Source organism: Microplitis mediator, chromosome 7 (assembly GCF_029852145.1).
Source record: "Microplitis mediator isolate UGA2020A chromosome 7, iyMicMedi2.1, whole genome shotgun sequence".
NCBI lineage: Eukaryota > Metazoa > Arthropoda > Insecta > Hymenoptera > Braconidae > Microplitis > Microplitis mediator.
Window position 1 is genome coordinate 1,484,061 of NC_079975.1, and position 20,016 is coordinate 1,504,076.

The 20,016-nt window shown below is 33.2% G+C and overlaps 1 protein-coding gene across 2 annotated transcripts; it reads right to left on the reverse strand.

The window, feature by feature from the left end:
* Positions 1-673: 673 nt before the first annotated feature.
* Positions 674-12,890, reverse strand: LOC130672459 (homeobox protein unc-42-like). Of its 2 annotated transcripts, none has more exons than XM_057477063.1 (6): positions 11,072-12,890; positions 9,421-9,548; positions 9,060-9,167; positions 4,789-4,971; positions 4,078-4,177; positions 674-3,614 (listed from the first exon to the last, which is right to left on the reverse strand). In XM_057477063.1, exons 1-6 carry the CDS (start codon positions 11,289-11,291, stop codon positions 3,508-3,510), a joined length of 846 nt encoding a protein of 281 aa, XP_057333046.1. In that variant the 5' UTR covers positions 11,292-12,890; the 3' UTR covers positions 674-3,507. The 2 variants fall into 2 exon arrangements, with proteins under 2 accessions (XP_057333046.1, XP_057333045.1); XM_057477062.1 differs by having other exon boundaries at positions 9,421-9,566.
* Between the last annotated feature and the right edge of the window lie 7,126 nt (positions 12,891-20,016).

Consider the following 20,016-nt stretch of genomic DNA (forward strand, 5'->3'; position numbering starts at 1 on the left):
ATTTATTTTTTTTTTGGTAAAAATTTCACTAAACTGAAAATAATAATTTAGATCTACGGAGACCTAATCACTGCACTTAGATCTACATCTAAATTTTGAATTATCTAGATCTATGTAAAGTAAAAGACCTAGTACCCGATCACTCATGTATTTATATATATATATATATATATATATTTACTAAATTTTACTAAATGTAGATATACAAATAAAGTGATCGGGTACCAGTTCCCTCATCGGGTACTGGGTTTCTTACCTTACAGAAAATCTATTAAAAAAATTCTAAGACTAAATCCAAAATTTCCATTTTTAAATTTAAAATAATAAAATGTAGAATTTAAAAATAACGATCTTGAAAATTTGAATAAATCTCCCAATATCTAGATTTAAAATTTAAATATTAGATGTTCCTGTCGTTGCCACCAAAAATTTTTATTGCGAATGTAATTAACTAAAAAAAAATTCAAAATCTATTTTTCTAAGTTACAAAAATTAAAAAAAAAATGTGATTCCACTTCTACAGATTTACCAGAATTAGAAATAATTTTTCTAACGCCAAAAAAAAAAATCCCACTATTCCTTATTCACTTTTATTAAACCCCGATTTAAATTAAAGCGAGTGGTGATTAATTAACAATTACGGACAAGGGTACTTAAATAATTTTACCATTAAACGTATTTTATTTATGCTATTTACAACACATACATACAATACGTGATCCTTACTTAAATCTAAAGTAATCTACTCGCCCAAGGTGTTGTTATTATTATTACATATTAATATACGTGTCAATGTCAATGTACCAATTGATATTTTCACAACACACTCTTGCATATTTAATAGTCTCATACAATTTAAAATCCTTACACTTAATTTATTAGGGAATCTTTAACGTACTTACAACGACAATTAGAACAATAGAGCATTTGTTTAAGTTTTTCATTTATTTAAGTTTTCCAAGTGTCTGATATGTTACAAACTTATTTATTAATTAATCAAAATCCAGGAACTCGATATTCAAATTTAATTAACGTAACAACAGAAAATAACTTGGCGCTCTTTTAATTTATTTTAAATAAATTTCCCTGCAATTACTATTGATTGTGTACCAGTTATTTGTTGTATTGCTTAGACAATAATATGAGGATGCTGATTGATATTTTATTGTGGTAATGATAATTATTTGACAAGTACTCTATCTGACCAGAAAGACAAATAATAGATATACATATATTTATTTGTATATTTATTTACTCCACATTATATTTGATACCCAAACAGTCGAGTATTTAAAATAAAATAAAATAAAATAATTAATTAATTAAATAAATAACACCCGAACGGATTAATAATAATTATCATAATTTTGCACTTACATGGAACTAAAGCGTCAACCAGATTATTATTTTTATTGTAACTGTCTTATATTTTTAAAAAGACATTGAAAAATTGCATACGCTATTTTTATTTTATTTTATTAAATTTAATTTATTTTAAAATTACCCGCCAAATACGCTAATGCTGTATATGTATATAAGTGTAGTGTATATTAATGTTTATATGTACAGGTAAAGTATTTATCGATTTATTTTCAAATTTTTTAAACTCAATGAGTTTTTTTAAAACTTGCTTCGTTGTTTTAATAAATAACGAAACAGTCTTTAGTCCTTGCCTCTCTCTTTCTCTTAATCTTTGTCTTGTTATTCAAATAAATTCCCGCGAAAAACGAATCCCGAAAATAATTGCACCTCAAAAATAATTAAATTTTTTAATGAAGAAAAAAAGAGAGGGCTGCAGGACAAATATACATTTTATTACTAATTTATGTTTTTAATAGTATACTTTCTTGGACATGTAGAAATTTCTACCTTCAATACGGTCTAAATACTTTATTTTATTTTATGTTTGTTTTTTTTTTTATTGCAATCCAGAAATAAAAATTTAATTTGAGGTAAAAGCTTCGATTATTTTCTAGCCGCCAATCATTTGAATTTAATTACAATGTAACCAATTGAAAATTTGTGCTCGTAAAATTGTAAAAGTACGGTACTAATTTTTTTTTTTAAACTTTAAGGCCATTCTCAGACAGTGCCCCCCACTTTTTAAAAATTTTCAATGACTTCCAACTGTCATAAGCGTATCAATTTTTTATCAATTAATTAAAAAAAAATTAAAGCATTAATTCAAAAAATGACAATGCAGTCGTAATACAGAGCTGATATACAGATTTTAAAAAAAATTATTCACACTTGATATCAATTGGGAGTTTAACAAAATTCGTTAAATAAATTTCAGTAAAATCGTCATGTCAATTTGATAATTAGAATTTTTAAATTTTGTTGGCTAAAATTTATTCAACAAATTTCGCTTAATTTCCAATTGATGTCAATTACAAGTAATTTTTTTTAAATTCTACATCTCGACGAAATTACGATTACGTTGTCCTTTTTTCAGTTAAGGTTTTAATTTCATTTTAATTAATTGATAAAATTTTAATACGATTATGACAGTTGAAAGTCATTGCATATTTTTAAAAAGTGGGGGGGGGGCACCGTCTGACAATGCCTTTAATTAGTTTTTGATAATTGTAAGTTTATTAAAGTCTTGGTATAAAAATTCAAGTATTGGAATTTTTATTTTTATTTATTGATGACTTGAAAATTTGAGGTAATGAATGAGGATTAAATGTCGAGTGGACTTTTTTTTAATCTCTGATAGGAATTTTTCGGACTTTTCTCTGAAAAACTCTGAAAAAGTCTTTAGAACTTCAGAACTGAGTTTTTTTAGAGAAAATTCAAAAAAATTTCCACCAGGAATCCCCTCAGAGAAAAATTCACTCCTGAGAGGAGTTCACTGTAACATTAAAACTCTATGGCATTAAAATAAAATTCAAATCACTCCGCTAAAAAAAACGCCCTATTCACCCCACATGCGGAGTAATTTTTTTAAATTCCATAACTCTAAGGGTCGGAATCAATTCAGATTTAAAAAGGACCAGGTTTTTTTTCTCTTTCACTCTCGTGTTGCACTTGCGCACTAAATAGGAACTTTTTCCACTTTTTTTTTAAACAAATAAACATTTTTTAAAAATAAAAACGTAAATTGCTAGATTATCGTGCAAGGAATCGAGCCTCGTTCTAAACTTTGCATTTGGAATCTTTGTTTGAGAGAAAAGCTTCGATGAAAATAATTACCGACTCTCCTTAAATGAAATCCTTATTCACTCCCGATTTTTCATTTTTTCTAGTCTCTAAAATTCTAGACATTGACTTTCAGGAAAAATAATTTATTTAATTAATTAGTGGAACTGATCGATTTTAATGACTGATTTTTCTGATGTAAATAATTGAAGCTCTTACCAAATTTAGTTAAATAAATAAATGAAAAGTATGAGCATGACGAACAAATCGGTGTATTTAAATTTTAAAATTGGGTTTTTATTTATTTTATTTTTAAATATATATATTTATATTATTTAATTATTAAAGTGTATCCAACGCTGTAAATTATGTCTGATATTGAAGCATAGGCGCAGCCAGATTTGGATGGTGTGCCGTATTCATTCTCAACGCTGAGATACTTTTGTTGTACCATTCATCCTCTGCAGACATTCCTGTTAATATCAATATTAATAACAATTATTTTTACCATATTTAATTAACACCCGCTATCCATGTAAATTAAAATAAATAATTTAATTTCATAGGATAGCGAATAATGAAAAAGATGAAGATAAAGAGATAGAAAGAGGTAGAGGAAGTGGAGGCGGGAGGAAGGGCAAGTCGATAAGCAATTCTCGAATACTCTTGATTTGATTTAAAAGCGATATGCCATCTTGTACAGGAAATGATGTAAGACGTCGCTCCAAAGGAAATGGAGCGTCTTCGAGTGAGTGAATCTTATGTCATTCTAAAGCTGTTTCTACGATTTGTTGTATAAAATTCTACTGTTATTTCCGGTAAATATTTCACAGTATATCGCTCTGGGATTACCGACATTTTTCGTTCCGATAAAAAATAATTGAACTCTTGCTTTTGACCTGGGATTAAATAAATAAATAGTTCAAAAATTTTTACCCATCGCGTCCTGTCGCATTCCCGTTACCGCAGACATATTCGACGCTGAGTGCGACATCGAGAAAGGCTGAGGCATACTTGGATATGACGAGGCTCCCATCTGCAATAAATTGTTATTTATTTATAATTAGTTTTTATAAAATGAAATAAAAAAATGAAAGACATTGATAATAAGAAGAATAATTTTTTGCGGGCATCCGTATCGGTCGTACAAATTATTGGCTCAATTAAAGCGACAGGCTTTCGGTAATCCGAAGCGGGCTCTACTAATTACCTGCAAATGCAATTTAGTTACATGGGTATACTGATGGACCGCGTGTATGCCACACCACGTCAATTATATTTAATCCATGCGGGTTCAAGATTAATAATTCTATAAAGAATTTTAATATTTTTATTTTTATTTTTATCGGAACACTAGAGAGCCGTCGGCGGGAATTTAAATTCTTTATTATCTTCATTGTAATTAATAATAAATAATTATTTTTGCGCGTTTTTTTGACAGTTGATAAGAAAAAATAATTATAAATTGTTCAAACGTAATGATCATTAATTATAAAATTTTGTATCCAAGAGGTGAAGAAGTCAAAAATATTTGACGAATTGTTGGCAATAAATTCAAATTTCATTTTTCTACAACTAAAGAGTTCTCATTTCCCGCCAACCTGAAATATTATTAATGATAATAATTGACAATTAATTTAAATTCACCTGAGGATAACGATTTATTCCATTGATACTATTGTGCGGATGAGCGTAGGGCTGATACCCTCTTCCGGCACCTGGATAAATATTTCTCATCATAGCGCCTTGACAAGTAGGAATAGGTGCCAATGCTTTTTGTAACTGTTTTTCCTGTTTCCGATACTTGGCTCTTCTATTTTGGAACCATACCTGCAAGCAAAAATTCAAATTTTCATAACAACAATACATCTAATAGGGGAATTATTTAATGGGCATTTAATGTAAGCACAAAAATTACGATGGTATAATTCCGCGGGAGGCACAAGGGAGATCCGAAACAGCGTGACCGGCGAGAGTAGGTTGGTTGCCAGGGGAAACATCGCCGCGGAATGAGGACCAGTAAAAGCGGGCTGCATCACCATCACCATCACCAGCATCATCCCCATCACATGTATATAATACGAGAGACGGATAAGAAAGCCCGCGGGTAAAAGCGGGTGGTGAGTTTCGAGAGTGAGAGAGAAAAGCTCTACTTGCCCTGCGCTTATTGGACGATAGTAAACGCGTGACGTCATACCGTGAGATCCCATTGGCGGATACGTTTTATCGACATTTCTGGACTGTAAACGCGCCCCCGAATAAATCGCGACTCCACAAACCCGCGACTATTAACATGGCGCAATAGTTAAACAAAAAATTACTGTTACTATTATTTATAAATAAAAAAACACTAGATAGTTTTTTTTTTAAAATTATCAGTAAAATTTTCCTCAGTTTATTTTTAAAAAAATGTATGAGTCTTAAGACTTGGAACTTTTTTTTTGTTGGTCTGTATCTAGAAAGACGCGTATCCTGCAAGAACTGAAAAGCTAAGAAGAGTTGGTAATTCAATAACCGTATCCACTCTCTTTCTCTTTACTCTCTTGCTAGTCTGCTGCTACTACTTCTTAAGATAGAGGGTGAGTTTCGTCAGTATGAGGGAAAAAGTAGATAAAATATATAAAGATACTACTTGTACTTGTACTTCTTTTCCTTATTTCTTTTTTTTTTTGTTAGACGAGAGCTCGCGGAAGTGCTTTTGGACCTTTTGTTTTATTTAAAAAAAATTTTCTCACAATTTTTTATTTAAAAACCCCTTAGAGTTTATTTTTTATTTACTATTTAGGCGGTGAGTTGTAGAATATATGTGTAGAGAGAATCGTAAAGGAAAAACGAGAGAAAATGGTGGATAATAATAAATAAAATGGCCTTAGGCCGGCTGTGTATAAGAGTGGAGTGGATGGTAAAATTGAGATGAGAGTCAAGGGTAGGCGATGATGTACCGGAGGCTGCCATTATATCTGAGCCGCCATTTTAAATCAAATTTTATCCACCCTAGATAGATCTCTGAAATGTCTCGGCCTCGAGAGCGAAATAAGCGGGAGATCTCTGTCTCAGGTCTCAAGATTCTTTTCCAGTTTCCCTCGGCTTCTTTTTAAATCCTCGACTCGCACACATTTATCGCGAGGATATCCCACCCTCGGCGAATAATCCAATCGAGAATAAATGTACTGCTGCTGAGAGTAAAAATCAAGATTTTTGCTTTGTGATGTTCATGTATCGGTATCGATCACAGTACAAACTAACCATTGTCGAGTATCGATTACCAGCTTCAGAGAATAACATGTTTAATATATAAATTATAATAATAAATTTATTTTATGAAAGAGAATAATTTAATAATTTATGAGAATAATGTTGTTAAGTGCAGCTTTAACTAAACAGAAATATTTAAATTAAAAAAAAATATAAAAAATACTTGGCTACGGTGAGTGAATAATTTTAGAATCACCGCACAAGAAATCTCATTATGACGAGGTAAAAAAGTTTTAAGAAAAAAAAAAAAGTGGAGATCCGGTAGTCCCCGCAATGATATCAAATTAGTCGAGTTATCATTTGAACTTGCCAATCTTTCGCGCTCTCAATCTCGATTTTCTCTCACCTTTTATTTTTATACCTTTGATTCAATGACACAATTCAGACATTATTCAATTAATCTCAATAATATATTCGCGATATTATTTCTGTGCTTTCTTTCGCCTTTTAGGGCACGACCCGCAAGCTTTTTTTTACAATATCCATTTTTTTCGTCGTATTTAATTATTTTTTATCACTTTACGTTCAGCGGAAATATGAGACAATGAAATTAATTTACCAACGGATACGTGTTAGGATCATACCCGAGGATCGAATAAATATTTTGAATGAAAATCATTTTTTTTTTATTCGAATTTGTCACAGGTTTTTATTTTCTTCTTATGGACTGCGAGAAATTTTCGGAGTAAGCGCGGATCAAATTCAGAGTAAATGCGGAGATTATTTTATATTCATTTACTCCCATTGAACTGCACTTTACTCCGAGGGTTTTCTCTATAAAATAAAAGCGCGCGAAGTAAATTCGCGGTTTCAATGACTAAATAGTAAAGTCTCATAAATTGAACTCCGGATCGGAGTTTTTATTAAAATAAAATCACTGATAATTCAATAACCTCCAGCATACAATTGATAAAACTGAGCTGTAAAATTCAATCGAAAAATTTGACTCAAGCAAAATGCGCGGTAACTTTTTCCAGTTTAAAAACTTATAGTTCACACGTCTGCCCATTAATTAGCAAAAGTTTTAAAGCGAAAAAATAAAAAAATGTCAACACACACGAATGTCAAAAGGATGGCGGACGGATAATAACAATATAATAATAATAATAATAATGATAATATATAGGAAATAGCTCGACGAAGTGCGGAAGTGATGCTTTGTGCATAACTTATATAGGCAGTAGTGGGTGCATCAGTAAAAGCAAACCGCGTTTTACTTGGCATCGCAGTTTAACAGGGTTAAGTCACGGCGGTTCTCGGGCTTTTAACGCAAACAACACCCGTGCATTATATATCAAAAGCGGGAACGTTGCGTCAACTGTTTTAATATGTACCTCCAACCGCCTCGTCGACGGAGTTTTGTCAATTTCTCATCCGCGTATTACTACTACCAGCAACAGAGGCTATAGCCGAGCAACGCGGCATGCTCTACAACCTGCACCGACCATTAAATTATTTTGAATACCCATTTCTCTTTGAGAACACACTTCACATTTCCCATTCACTTTTTTGTTAAATATTTTATCTCTTGCCCTTAAACTCATTCTACTCTTTACCCAACTCAATTATTTCATAGGCTTTCCCAAGCGCGTTACACATTTTTTAAAATCCGAAAACATCGACATTACATTTGCGGTGCATTAGACAAACGGAGGAAAAGAGATTCCGCTGAAAAAGTCTCTCGTCAGTCATCAGATGCTGGATTTTTTTAAAAAGAAAGAGGGTCGGTTGCAGCGGAATAAAGCCGAGATATATCTTGAATCGACATTTGCGCTGGTAATTCAATTCAAGCGCCCCTGCACGCTCGCGTCTTTGATTCAATTACGCGGAATGAGTCACAATGTGCGCTCGCGAGACAGAGCAAGACAGAGGGACAAAGAGCACATTGCAGTCAGTGTCAACGGAGTTTAGAATTCAAACTAAAAATTTTTATGTCTATCGATTACTTCAAAGGCTTCCCTAGTGACTTTAATGCGTGTCATTATATTTTTTATTCACAAAAAAATTTAATTTAAACTATTCATTACAATAATAATGACAATAATAAATCAGAAATGATTTCGAGTTCATACCAAACGCGCTGAATCTCAGGCAGTGCAGGATCTTAAAAACCACTAAATCCAACAAAAACTATGTGATAAATGGACCTAAAAATAGGATGCGCAATTTAGTTAACTCTATGCATAGTGATATTAACTTCTTCCAAGGGTCTTACGAGAATTTCCGTTCTTTTATCAGAAAACGATTACTAGAATACTAGCTACTCACACAAAGTAATTTCAAGCAACCGATTTTCCCTATTCTATTCTATTTTATTTTATTTTACACAAAGTTAAAATAATATTGTATAATAATTTAGCTTTATTATCTCATATCGTACATTGTATTATATTTGATCTATATTAGATGATGTATATTGCCGATTGGCGTAATAAATAAATAAATAAATAATTCCAAGTAAACATAAATAAGAATGAAAATGAAGAGCTATTAATTATAAAGTAAATAAATAGTATCACTAAAAATAATAATTTTCATGGTTTGTTTAAATTAAAAATAAAAATTTAATTGTATAATAAATTGAAAGAAAATATACATATATATATATGGGAAATGATGAGAGATAAATGGAATGTTATATGATAGTTGGATACTCTACTCACCTGAATTCTAGCCTCGTTCAATTTCGTGCTCCTCGCTAATTCCTCTCTGCAGTATATGTCCGGATAATGGGATTTCGCGAACGCCGATTCCAATTCCGCCAGCTGCTCCTGCGAAACAATTGGAAACCGTATTTGAAGGCACGTCGCTTTAACCATATATACATATATATATACACATATAGATCTAACTCTGTCTGCATCACGTACATGTTAATCGTGTAATCAAGAACAAGCAATGTACAATAAAATCTACTGTTAATTTATTACGTAGTCTCATTTACATGCTCATTACCACCTCAATAAATAAAAATAAAAAAAGACCGTGTATTACTATCATAATGATGATGAACAATTACGATACCTGGGTGAATGTTGTCCTGTGTCGTCTTCTAGCGGGCGTAGGACAGCTTGCTGTGGTCGGTGTGTGGCCGATGTGCGGACTCGAGGCACAGGGCTCGGGTTTCAATTTTTTGAAAGCACCCTCAGCACCTGCAAACACCGCGTAACCTCAACAACCACATTTTATTAATATTATTATTAATATTATCATCATCATGTTTACTATTTTATTTATCTCTATCTCTAGCAACCTCGCCCGCGACTCCGTTAAATATAAATCCATATTTAATTGAATAAATATCAAGAACGCGCGTCGGCAAGCAGAAGCTCTATCGGAAATGAAAAAGTTTTTAAACGCATTATTAATAAAGTGTTTGGATGGCTGACCATCAGACACTTGGAAGGAACGAAACTACACAGACTGGGAAATCTGCATGACATCAGGTTGATGGCGCAGAGTAAGAGGAAGAGGCGATAAAGAGTGAGTGAGAGGGATAGAGGTGCCGAGCCAGCAGCCAAGCAAGTCCCTCGCACTGTACTCTAACTTGGTTAGGGCGTTAATGACCTAATCATGTTACATGCTGATTCAATGTTCGAGGATGAATGCTGTCCACTTTACGCGCCTTGCCCCCGTTTACCCCATTCAAACATTCTCCAGCAGAAACTCGGTCAAGTTCACCTGCATACATTTTAACCCCATCAATCTTATTTCCCCACCTGATATTTATATCCTGACTTGTCCCCGCTCGGGACTATTTTACGGGCTTACGTGCTAATGACAACGATAACTATGACAATGATGATGATAATGATGATAATAATAACAGTATTCTGTATATAAATGTATGTAGATGGTATGTTAAGTGCGATTTTACTCGATGGGGTGAATGATACTCGACACCGTAGCTCGCCTCGGGCTGCCAACAAGACCATCTGTCATCTTTATAACATCCGTCATCACAACTATCGACATAAATCCATAATAACTCCACCAACTACTTAATCCTACTAATAATCACTTATTTCTAATGACTAATCACGGGTTCAAATCCCGACATCTGGAGTCGCCTGAGTCCTAAAACCATCAGAAGAATCTGGACATCAGACATCAGCTAATAAAACCGCGATAGAGTGTCCAAGGATTTCATTTATCTGTAACCACTTGGATGCTGAAGAAACGTAAATATTTGATTTGACTGATTGATAAAAAATCTACTTGATGCTATGAACAGTATGTACTTTTTAAATGACTCGTAAGTGTGACAATGAGATTGATGACAATAATAGACGGATGGTAATAGTATATAATAATGATGTACTGTGAGTGCGTATTAGTAAAAAAAAAGTCCCCCATGCTCACCAGCCCTACTTTTAAGAGAGAGCCATCAGCGAACAATAATAGCCCGACAACAGGTAGAACCATATGTCGGTCTCGCGGGCCCATTGTCCACACGAGAGTTGACACCCCCCGTGTTGCCGCAACAAGACTTCCGTCACTTGGCAACTCAACAACCGGAAAATTTACCCATCATCTCGAGTAGGCGTTGTGCATTTTAATAAATATAATACCAAACTAATATATATATGGAACTACCCTTTGAAGTTACTACAGAAACTAATTATTATCATTAACAATAATAGTAGTAATAGCATCAATAAATGTATTGTCTCACCAACACTAGTGGCATTGCCGACGCTATTCCTCCCGGGAGTTGCTGCTGGCGTTGGCGGACTGGCTTCCAAACCCTGGTGGACCCCGTAAAGTCCAAAGTCTTGTTCGTTAGAGCTCGCACTGCTGCACTTACGTTTCTCCTGGTTGTGGTTCAAATGGAAAGCGTCGTTCTCAACGAGCCCGACTCCAAGCAACCCGAGGTTCGGCCTCAGCTCGTCCATAAGTTTGTTTTGACTGCAGTTTGCCGCGGCAGCCGAAAAGTTTAGCTGGCGACTGAATATTGCCGGGAATATGTTGAATTGCTGGTGATCCAGACTCAGCGCGGTGGTCGGCAGAGATCCGCCGCCTACGGAGGTACCACCGACGGAACCAACACCGCCGCCTGGGCCACCGTTCCCACCGGATAAGTCGTTAGCCAGGATGATGCCGGGGTGACCTTGCTGAGAGGTCTCAGGTAATCTTTACTACCTTTTCAAACACTCGGTTGGCAACAACTTAATATTACCAGGACATGCTTGTATTTAAATAAATCCACACAACTAAAACTAGTACTCTAGTACTGCAGTCTCCGGTCTCCACTTGCATTAAACAGCAATCCGGTCATGAAATAAAAATTTAATCGCCTCCGTGCATGTCAATTCTCACAAAATAAATCCTCACAAATATTGTCTGCACTTAAATGTTCATCACACAATAGTCACTTTACAATAATTGATGTTACTATTATCCATTTGTTGACATACAGAGTTATCAGTCTCCACAAATATGATAAACAATTTCAGAGCGACGTTATACGTAATCCCTTGGGTTAGACGGCGGCGTATCACACCGAGTCTCGTCTTCAGAGTGCTCTTGCGACCAGGAAGGTCTGATTAAATTGTAAATTCAAATTTTATTACGAACTATTATTTAATTTAGACGGCGCCTCAGTCGGTCAGAGGGTAAGGAGCGAAAGAGGGGAAGGAGTTGCCGTCCTTGAAAATTCAAATATTACCAAAATAATTGGCGGGAATTTAAGGGATGTTGAGTTATTAATTAAATGAATTTTAATTTATGCGTTGCACTGTACTAGGATGATTGTGTTGATAGAGCGCGGCACGGACAGCGGGTCGCAGAACAAAGCATTGCGTGTTAAGTTAAATGTAAATATATATGTATATATATTTATTCGGTAACGGATGCGTCGGATCGGGGAACCGGAGCGCGAGTTTCGAGACACGAAAAATAATTTTTGCCGACGATGGTTGATGGGGGCACCGTTCGCCGTGAGTTCTTGTGGGATTCTGTCCGCGAAATGTAGTTATCCCAGCACAAGATTCGGGGGATGCGCGTCCAGAGCACGGGGGTGGGAGCGGCGTACCGACCCCTGGACGTGTACGAGCGAGCGTCAATCCACCCTCTAGTACAAGTGCCGAGTACGGTTGCTCAGCCTCACTGGTTGCTCTGTGCCAACCGTTGTCATGGTAATGTCCAATAGAACGTCGCGAACAACCACTGCTTTATCCCAGCATTCAATATGGCGGTCGTCCAATGAAAATTCCTCTGGAAAATAGCCTGCGAGCGATTTTCTTCTCTTGCCCACCCTCTCTCTGGCCCTGTCTCATTTTTTTGTCTTGCCATTTCATTCCTTTTTTTTCCAACTATTTTTTTATTTTATTTTTATTTTTATTATTTTTTTTTTTTTTTGTATATTTTTTTTTTTTTTTTTATTTATTTACTTTTTCTGCTTTAGGTACTCTTATGCCTTTTTTTGCCCACTTTCTTTTTTTTCTTCGTCGTCCTCTCTCAGAATGATCTACCAGTTTTTTCAACGACCAACAAGAAAAAGCTCAATAGAAAAAAAAATTAAGTATATTTTTTTCACTCGCTTTTCTTATTTTCTTTATCATGCATTCGATGGACTCAAATGTTTTTTTTTTTGTTAATTTTCTGTCGTGTAAAAAAAAACCGAGACGCTAGTTGTCATCCCAGGTCACTCGTTACTATGTACTAGTGGTAGTAACCGTGTAAATTCGAACTTTTAAAAGTAACTAGTAGTAAAAGACTACTATAGATCAGACCGCACTTTTGCATACTCTTTGTTCTTGGTAAACTTTGTTGCGCTTACTCTCCCCTATGACTATAACTGTGACTATGAAAAGTCAAAATAAAATTCTTGTTCTTATATAAAGTAAAAATAAAAAAATGGTGTGGACGAATAAAAACAAGCCTCGTGTCAATTGTATTAAATAAGCAATAAGAGTAATTTGTCTCCATTGAAATTTAGTAAAAACAGAACGCCCACTGACACGCGTATTTCTCTGACTGTAATTTGCTGGACAATGTACTGGATAGAATAAAAACCGGGCCAATTGTAAAACCAAAAGTGTACGATTGAGGTTTTATTGTATACTTTTTTTTATGAAATTTCCAACTATTAATTATTATTATTATTATTATTTATGAGGGTGACCCAAAAAAACCAACAATTTTTTTTTTATATCTCATAAAATTTTTTACTTCTACTTATTGTAAGAATTCAAATATCGCCATAATTTAAAAATTTCTCAAAGTAATTAATGATTTTGGAAAACTCAAAAATATAAAAAAATAAAATTTTTATTTTTCTAAACATTTAATTTAATTTTAAAATATGAATTTCTAAAGGTCGCTCAAAAATTTCCAAGTTTTCCGCGTCTCATATTTTTGTATATTCAAAAGACATCAAAAATAAATAATTCAAATTAATTTTCAAATATTTTAATTCAAATTTTTTAAAAATATGAATTTCTAAAGGTCGCTCAAAAATTTTCAAGTTTTCCGCGTCTCATATTTTTGTATATTCAAAAGACATCAAAAATAAATAATTCAAATTAATTTTCAAATATTTTAATTCAAATTTTTTTAAAATATGAATTTCTAAAGGTCGCTCAAAAATTTCCAATTTTTCCGCGTCTGATATTTTTTATTTTCAAAAGACCTCAAAAATAAATAATTCAAATTAATTTTCAAATATTTTAATTCAAATTTTTTAAAAATATGGATTTCTAAAGGTCGCTCAAAAATTTCCAATTTTTCCGCGTCTCATATTTTTGTATATTTAAAAGACCTCAAAAATAAATAATTCAAATTAATTTTCAAATATTTTAATTCAAATTTTTTAAAAATATGAATTTCTAAAGGTCGCTCAAAAATTTCCAATTTTTCCGCGTCTGATATTTTTGTATTTTCAAACGACCTCAAAAATAGATAATTCAAATTAATTTTCAAATTTCGCAACCTTTAGTCTAACGAAAAAAAATATCTATCCTAATATATTAAATATATGAAATCAGTGTAACAATTGTGAAACATTATTTCAAAGATGTTATGGTATCTAGGAAATAGTGGTTGCAAAGTCAATTTAAAACATTCACTTACAGTTTGACTTTATAACGAGACCTGATATCTCATTCCCCGTGCACTTGATTTTATTTATAATAAACACACGCGTACAATTCCATCACCATAATAGTAATACTTCAAAAAAATGAAATCTATAATCTTGGATCTTTATCGTCATCGTCATCTTCCATGACTTGATGACGTAAGAGTATAAAAATATCAATAAATAAATACCCTTCTATGTTTATTAATGTATAGAATCAAGATTGTAAAAGATATGGAAGGAGGGTAGATTAGTAGATTAGATGAAAGTATCGGGATAAACCAGTGTACATATTGCAGCTCAATCCTTTAAACATATATGTATACAGTAATGACATGAGTGGTCCTGTCTGTCTTGACTTGTTGATGAAACCGTCGACTTAAACTTAAAATACAATAAATTTATTTGTAAAGTGTGTTAAAGATAAAGTAAAAAAAGTTAAAAATACAATGGATTGAATAAGTATCTCTGTTGAATATGTGAAAAGCATAAACTCGTGTGGCGAATGTGACAGATTTGGACCACGCCCCACCGATATGGCACCCCCGCCGTCGAAAATACCGAGTCCATTGGGTGAACTCTATACCTCTGTACTCTGATAATGTCTCTCTCCGACACACATGTTCCCAAATAAACCCCTGGGTTCTATATATATGGAAATGTATATGTACATGCACATGTATACATATGTATCGATGTATAGTTCGTCGAAATTTCCGAGCAGCTTTGATCTGCGTACGACTATCCAAGGATGCAAAACCAATCCAACTTTTATCATCTACTTCTATATTGCTTTATTGATCTTTATCTGTAATCGATTTTATATTTTTTACAATATAAATAATAATCGCTTTTTATTTTTATTTATTGGCGTGTTCGTTCGAATGTATGTAATGTGCTCCGTAACCGCGTAAATTTAAATTGAGATATCGCCGATGGTATTGATAATAACGAGTGCAGATTGTATTGAAAAATGCAAATAAGTAAATTTTGATAAAAATTGATCGTTTTTTTTTTCTTTTTTCAAAATTTTGTATCTACTTATACAAACATTTTATAGATAAATCATGAAAAATGATTCATCAATGAAATATCTGTATAAAATTTATCTAATTTTAGCAAAACTGTAGTTTTTTTTTTTTTTTCTTGCATAATTACAAAAATAATAATAATGATAATCATTGGGAGTGAGTTCGGAGTGATTACAAAATTCATTTAAATCCGAATTCACTCTGTCACACGGAGTTTCGGAGTTTTTTAAAAAAATCATTCCGCATATGGAGTAAATAGGGAGTTTGTCTTTTCGGCGGAGTAATTTCGGAGTGGTCTAGATTTAATTTAAGGGAAGAGGGGAGGGGGCAAAAGGGGGTACCCCCAGAATTTGATAAAAAAAAAGTTTTATATTTTAAATGGTTTTTAAACATTCCAAAATCACTTCTGTAAATATAATTAAGCGTTACTTTCAATTTTTTTTTGTAAACTTTTTCAAAAATCAATTGTTAGTAGAAAAATATTAATGACGTTTTTTTTATGATAAAAACTATTAAAAATTTTTTTTCTTCTTTTGTATCCAATAAACATGTAAAATATAATTTTTCTTCATGTAAATTACTTACAAATAAATTCAACTCAATCAAATTCGTTTAAAATCCATCAATTTTTTTTTTTACTTTTTTTAGGGGGTACCCCACTTTGCCCGCAGAAATGAAAAATTTTTTTTTTCAACGGTAACTGAAAATTTCTTCTATTTACTTTGAATATCATTAAAAAAAAAAGATTTAGCGTATTTGAGTCCTCGAAAACTTGGTATTTCCTCAAGTACCCCCTTTTGCCCCTCCCTCCCCTAAATCCGCATTCACTTCGATTCGGAGTTTTAATATTGAAATACTTTCCTTCGGAGTAAATTTCTCTCCGAAGGGATGAAATAAATAAACAGCCACTCGCTCCGCAGTCACTCCGACTTTAATCCGCGTTCACTTCGCAAATTTTTTTACAATGTAATAATTGAATGTTAAAAGTAATAAGTAAAAAAATAATAACTGTGTTAATTGAAAAATTTAATTTAAATTTAAACTGTCTATATATTTTATAGAATTGGTTTGCAGATGCTAGTATACGTAACCAGCGAAAAATTACCAATAAATTAATTTTGAAATGGATCAAATGTGTGTTCATTGACACTAACAATTATCAAGTACCGATCAAAACAAGTATATATTTATACAAATGTATAAATTTTGAAACAACTTAAACATTAAAAATAATATTTGTTGTTGTTAAGATAAATTTAAAGGTAAATAAATAAATTTTTATATTTGAAACTATATATAAAAAATGATGATAGAGTTGATGTTTCGACAAGTGCGGTTTTATTGAAGACACGTGCCGTAAAATCAATTGGCCAACACGTGTCGACAGTAGATTATTATTGTCACGATAATTCGATATAATAACGTCTACTTTATCATTTTATCTACAACATTTAGCCTATTATTTAGTAAAAAAAATAAAAAACCATAATAAATATGCTTGCAGAGTTAACAGCGACAGTAATTACGAAAAAACGGGCATCTATTGACATAAAAAATATCTCCCGAACAAAATGCAGTAAATGATTTCAAAAAAAGTCGGAATTGTTATAACGGACGGTGTTGTATTTTGTCAAGCGAGTTGTTTTATTTCTCTTATCTCGAGGAGAGACTCTCGTAGCCGTAAAACTAAGAGAGCTCGGTAAAAGCTCTCGGAAGAAAAGAAGGACCAGGATGCTGGGAAAGAGAGATAAAGAGGGTATAAGAGAAAGTACGAAAGTACTACACTACTCACGGGGCGGAAGCGTCACGTACTGCTCTGAAACAAAAACGTAGCGACGTCAAATGCAATTACGAGAGCTGCGAGAGCTCTAGAACGCGGATGCTCGCTAGGTTAGATGGGGGCCAGGGGAACCAGAGGAAGGTGGAGAGGGTGAACCACCCGGTTGAGCGAACGAGGAGTTGAGGATCCTATATATATATAAATATATAGATATATATAAAGCCGAGATACGAACCTAGACTATGATGATGTCATGTATGTGTGGGTGTTGTGTAGTTGGAATATAGTTGTGTTGATAGTGGGCTTGCTGGTGCGAAGCACGATAACAGAGACACCGGTAAAATTTTGCGAAAATACTCTGAATAGAGAAGCTAGTCGCACACAACATGTACATGGATATTAACTCGATGTTTCTAGTTATTAAATTTTTAATTATTTTTTTTTACCTCAGATATGAATTTTTACATTTCATCCAGATGTAGAAATGCTTTTAATTATTGCTGATATTTTATTTATGACAAAATTTAAAAAAAAGTTTATAAATAATTTAATGATTTTTTATGGCGTCTAGTTAAAGATTAAACTCACGGAGACATGACTCCTGTCTAGCAGCTTCTTCTTCCTTGCTCTCTTTTATTTCCATCTCCGTCTATTCCTCTCTTCTAGTTTTCTCCCTCCGCCCATTAAAAAGTTGTTAAACGCAGCCTGACGGCGCCCCCCGGCAAATTGAAACCTCATCATAAGTCTCGTTCGCAAGCTCGCAGGTACCACGAGTACAGCCCCTAACCGTGTATGTGCATATATAATGTAAATAAATATGAGAGAAAAAAAAATGATGGAAAATTATTTATTTTTACCCGAAGTAAATACTTACGTTTACTGTCACATTGATGAAATATTAATCAGCCGAAAATTGACCTCGTAAATAAGCTAATAAAGAGGGTAATGAAAGGGATAAAAACCGCTGGGAGCGCGACGACTTTGGGAAAAACCACCAGTGGTATATTTTATTCTTGACAAACCATCGGGTGACTTTAGTCCCTAATTTTTTTTTTAATTCCTGGATCCCTTAAAAAATTTTCCACCTGTTTTGGGATACGTCGTAATAAGAGTCGAGTATAGACTGTGCTGGTTTCGGCTTTAAACGATAACGCGGTTAGTAAAATATTTTAAAAATAATTTTGCACTTAGTCGGTTGTAAAAAAAAAATACCGGAAGAGAAGCCGAGGTTTTTTTAATCTTTGCCGATCTTGCAGCAAAAAAATTCGATCGATAAAAAAAATATTGAGTTATAAATTTTTTATTTTATTTCTGCCTACTGCCATTTTGTACCGATAAATAAATTCCCATTCGATCAGTGCGGAGGATAAATAAAAGGAAAGAAAGATTTTAGTGTCTCAGGTCTCAGGTATCTCTGCTGTCTACTGTCCGGGGATATCGCGTTCACCAACGCGGAAAAATAAATATATGGTCCGATGCCTTCAGCAAAACTCCTTAAAGAATATATCAGCAAAATTGATAAGATCTTTTTTTAAAAAGATATTAAATAAAATGAAAATAAAAATTATTTCAGGATATTGGAGCTAATCATCCGGAGAACTTTTTCATTTCCTCAATTTTCTCGACCCGAGTTTATTATTTTTTTAATAAATAAAATTATATTATAGATTTATATATATGTGGGCATGCATGACAAATAAAACTATCACACAAGTTATGAATGTATTGAACAAGTTTGATAAAGTCCGATCGGACAAAACATCGATCACTGGGTGGCGCATCCCTCTGGGCAATTTTCATGCGTCAAAATTTTCAATACGCATTTTTTTTTCTTTATAAAAAAAATAAATTTACACAGTAAAAAATTTGCGGAGTGAATGCGGAGCGGATTTTTTTTTATTTCCAATTCCTCAGAGTAAAATTTCTATATATTTGAAAAAAAAACTCCGAAATAAAAATTGTAAACAATTAACTCTTAATTTACTCCAATTTAAAAATTCCTTAGAGTAGATGAGGATTTTTAAAAAATTTAAATTAACTCCTAAATTATTCTCTGTTTTTTTCAAACTCCAGAACTCCCGCATTTTTTGCAGTGTACTAGTAAAAAAAAAAAAAAAAAGAATTATTAGCAGTCTAAGTAATAAAAATATATAAAGTCAGTGTGGTGGAGCTATCAGTGGGTGGCAAAAATCTAAACGAGAAACGCAGTGGGTGTTCTTGCACGTATCAGTCATATGGAAAATTTAATGATTGATTCAGGTACTCGGCTCGATGACTCCGAAATACTCGATATCATCCATTGTCCTGGCTTTGTAATTAAGCCGGTCCCTGTTCTCCGCAAAACTTTTTATAAATTATATATAACAATAATAATAATAACGTTATTTGGCGAACATTTGTGCTGCAATGAGAGCGCCGCGGTGGAAATAAATAAAGAGTAACGCGAAATAATAATAGTTAAATATAATAAAAATATGGCAACAAGACAGAAGATGAAACGGAGTAAATACAAATATAGATGTCAAGAGAACAGGGCGAAACATCCACACTCCTGTACATTGTTTGCGGCTTGGAATCAATAAAAGCATAGCTTTAGGCTACGCTGGTTTCCATGACAACCGGAGAGTTATATACTCCCTCTTGCTCCTCATCCTCTCTCGGTCTCCTCTTTTCTACTTGCTGTCAGTATACCTATATATATCATCATCTATCTCATCTACCCTTGCTCT

What these genes read in the sequence shown, in the direction of transcription:
- LOC130672459 (XM_057477062.1), bottom strand. Translation starts at nt 11,291, where the DNA reads ATGGACGAGCTGAGGCCGAACCTCGGGTTGCTTGGAGTCGGGCTCGTT. An exon ending in CGGCAATGCCACTAGTGTTG is followed by an intron (nt 9,567 to 11,071) that starts GTGAGACAATAC and finishes GTGGTTGTTGAG; the next exon opens with GTTACGCGGTGTTTGCAGGT. An exon ending in ACAGGACAACATTCACCCAG is followed by an intron (nt 9,168 to 9,420) that starts GTATCGTAATTG and finishes ATTGTTTCGCAG; the next exon opens with GAGCAGCTGGCGGAATTGGA.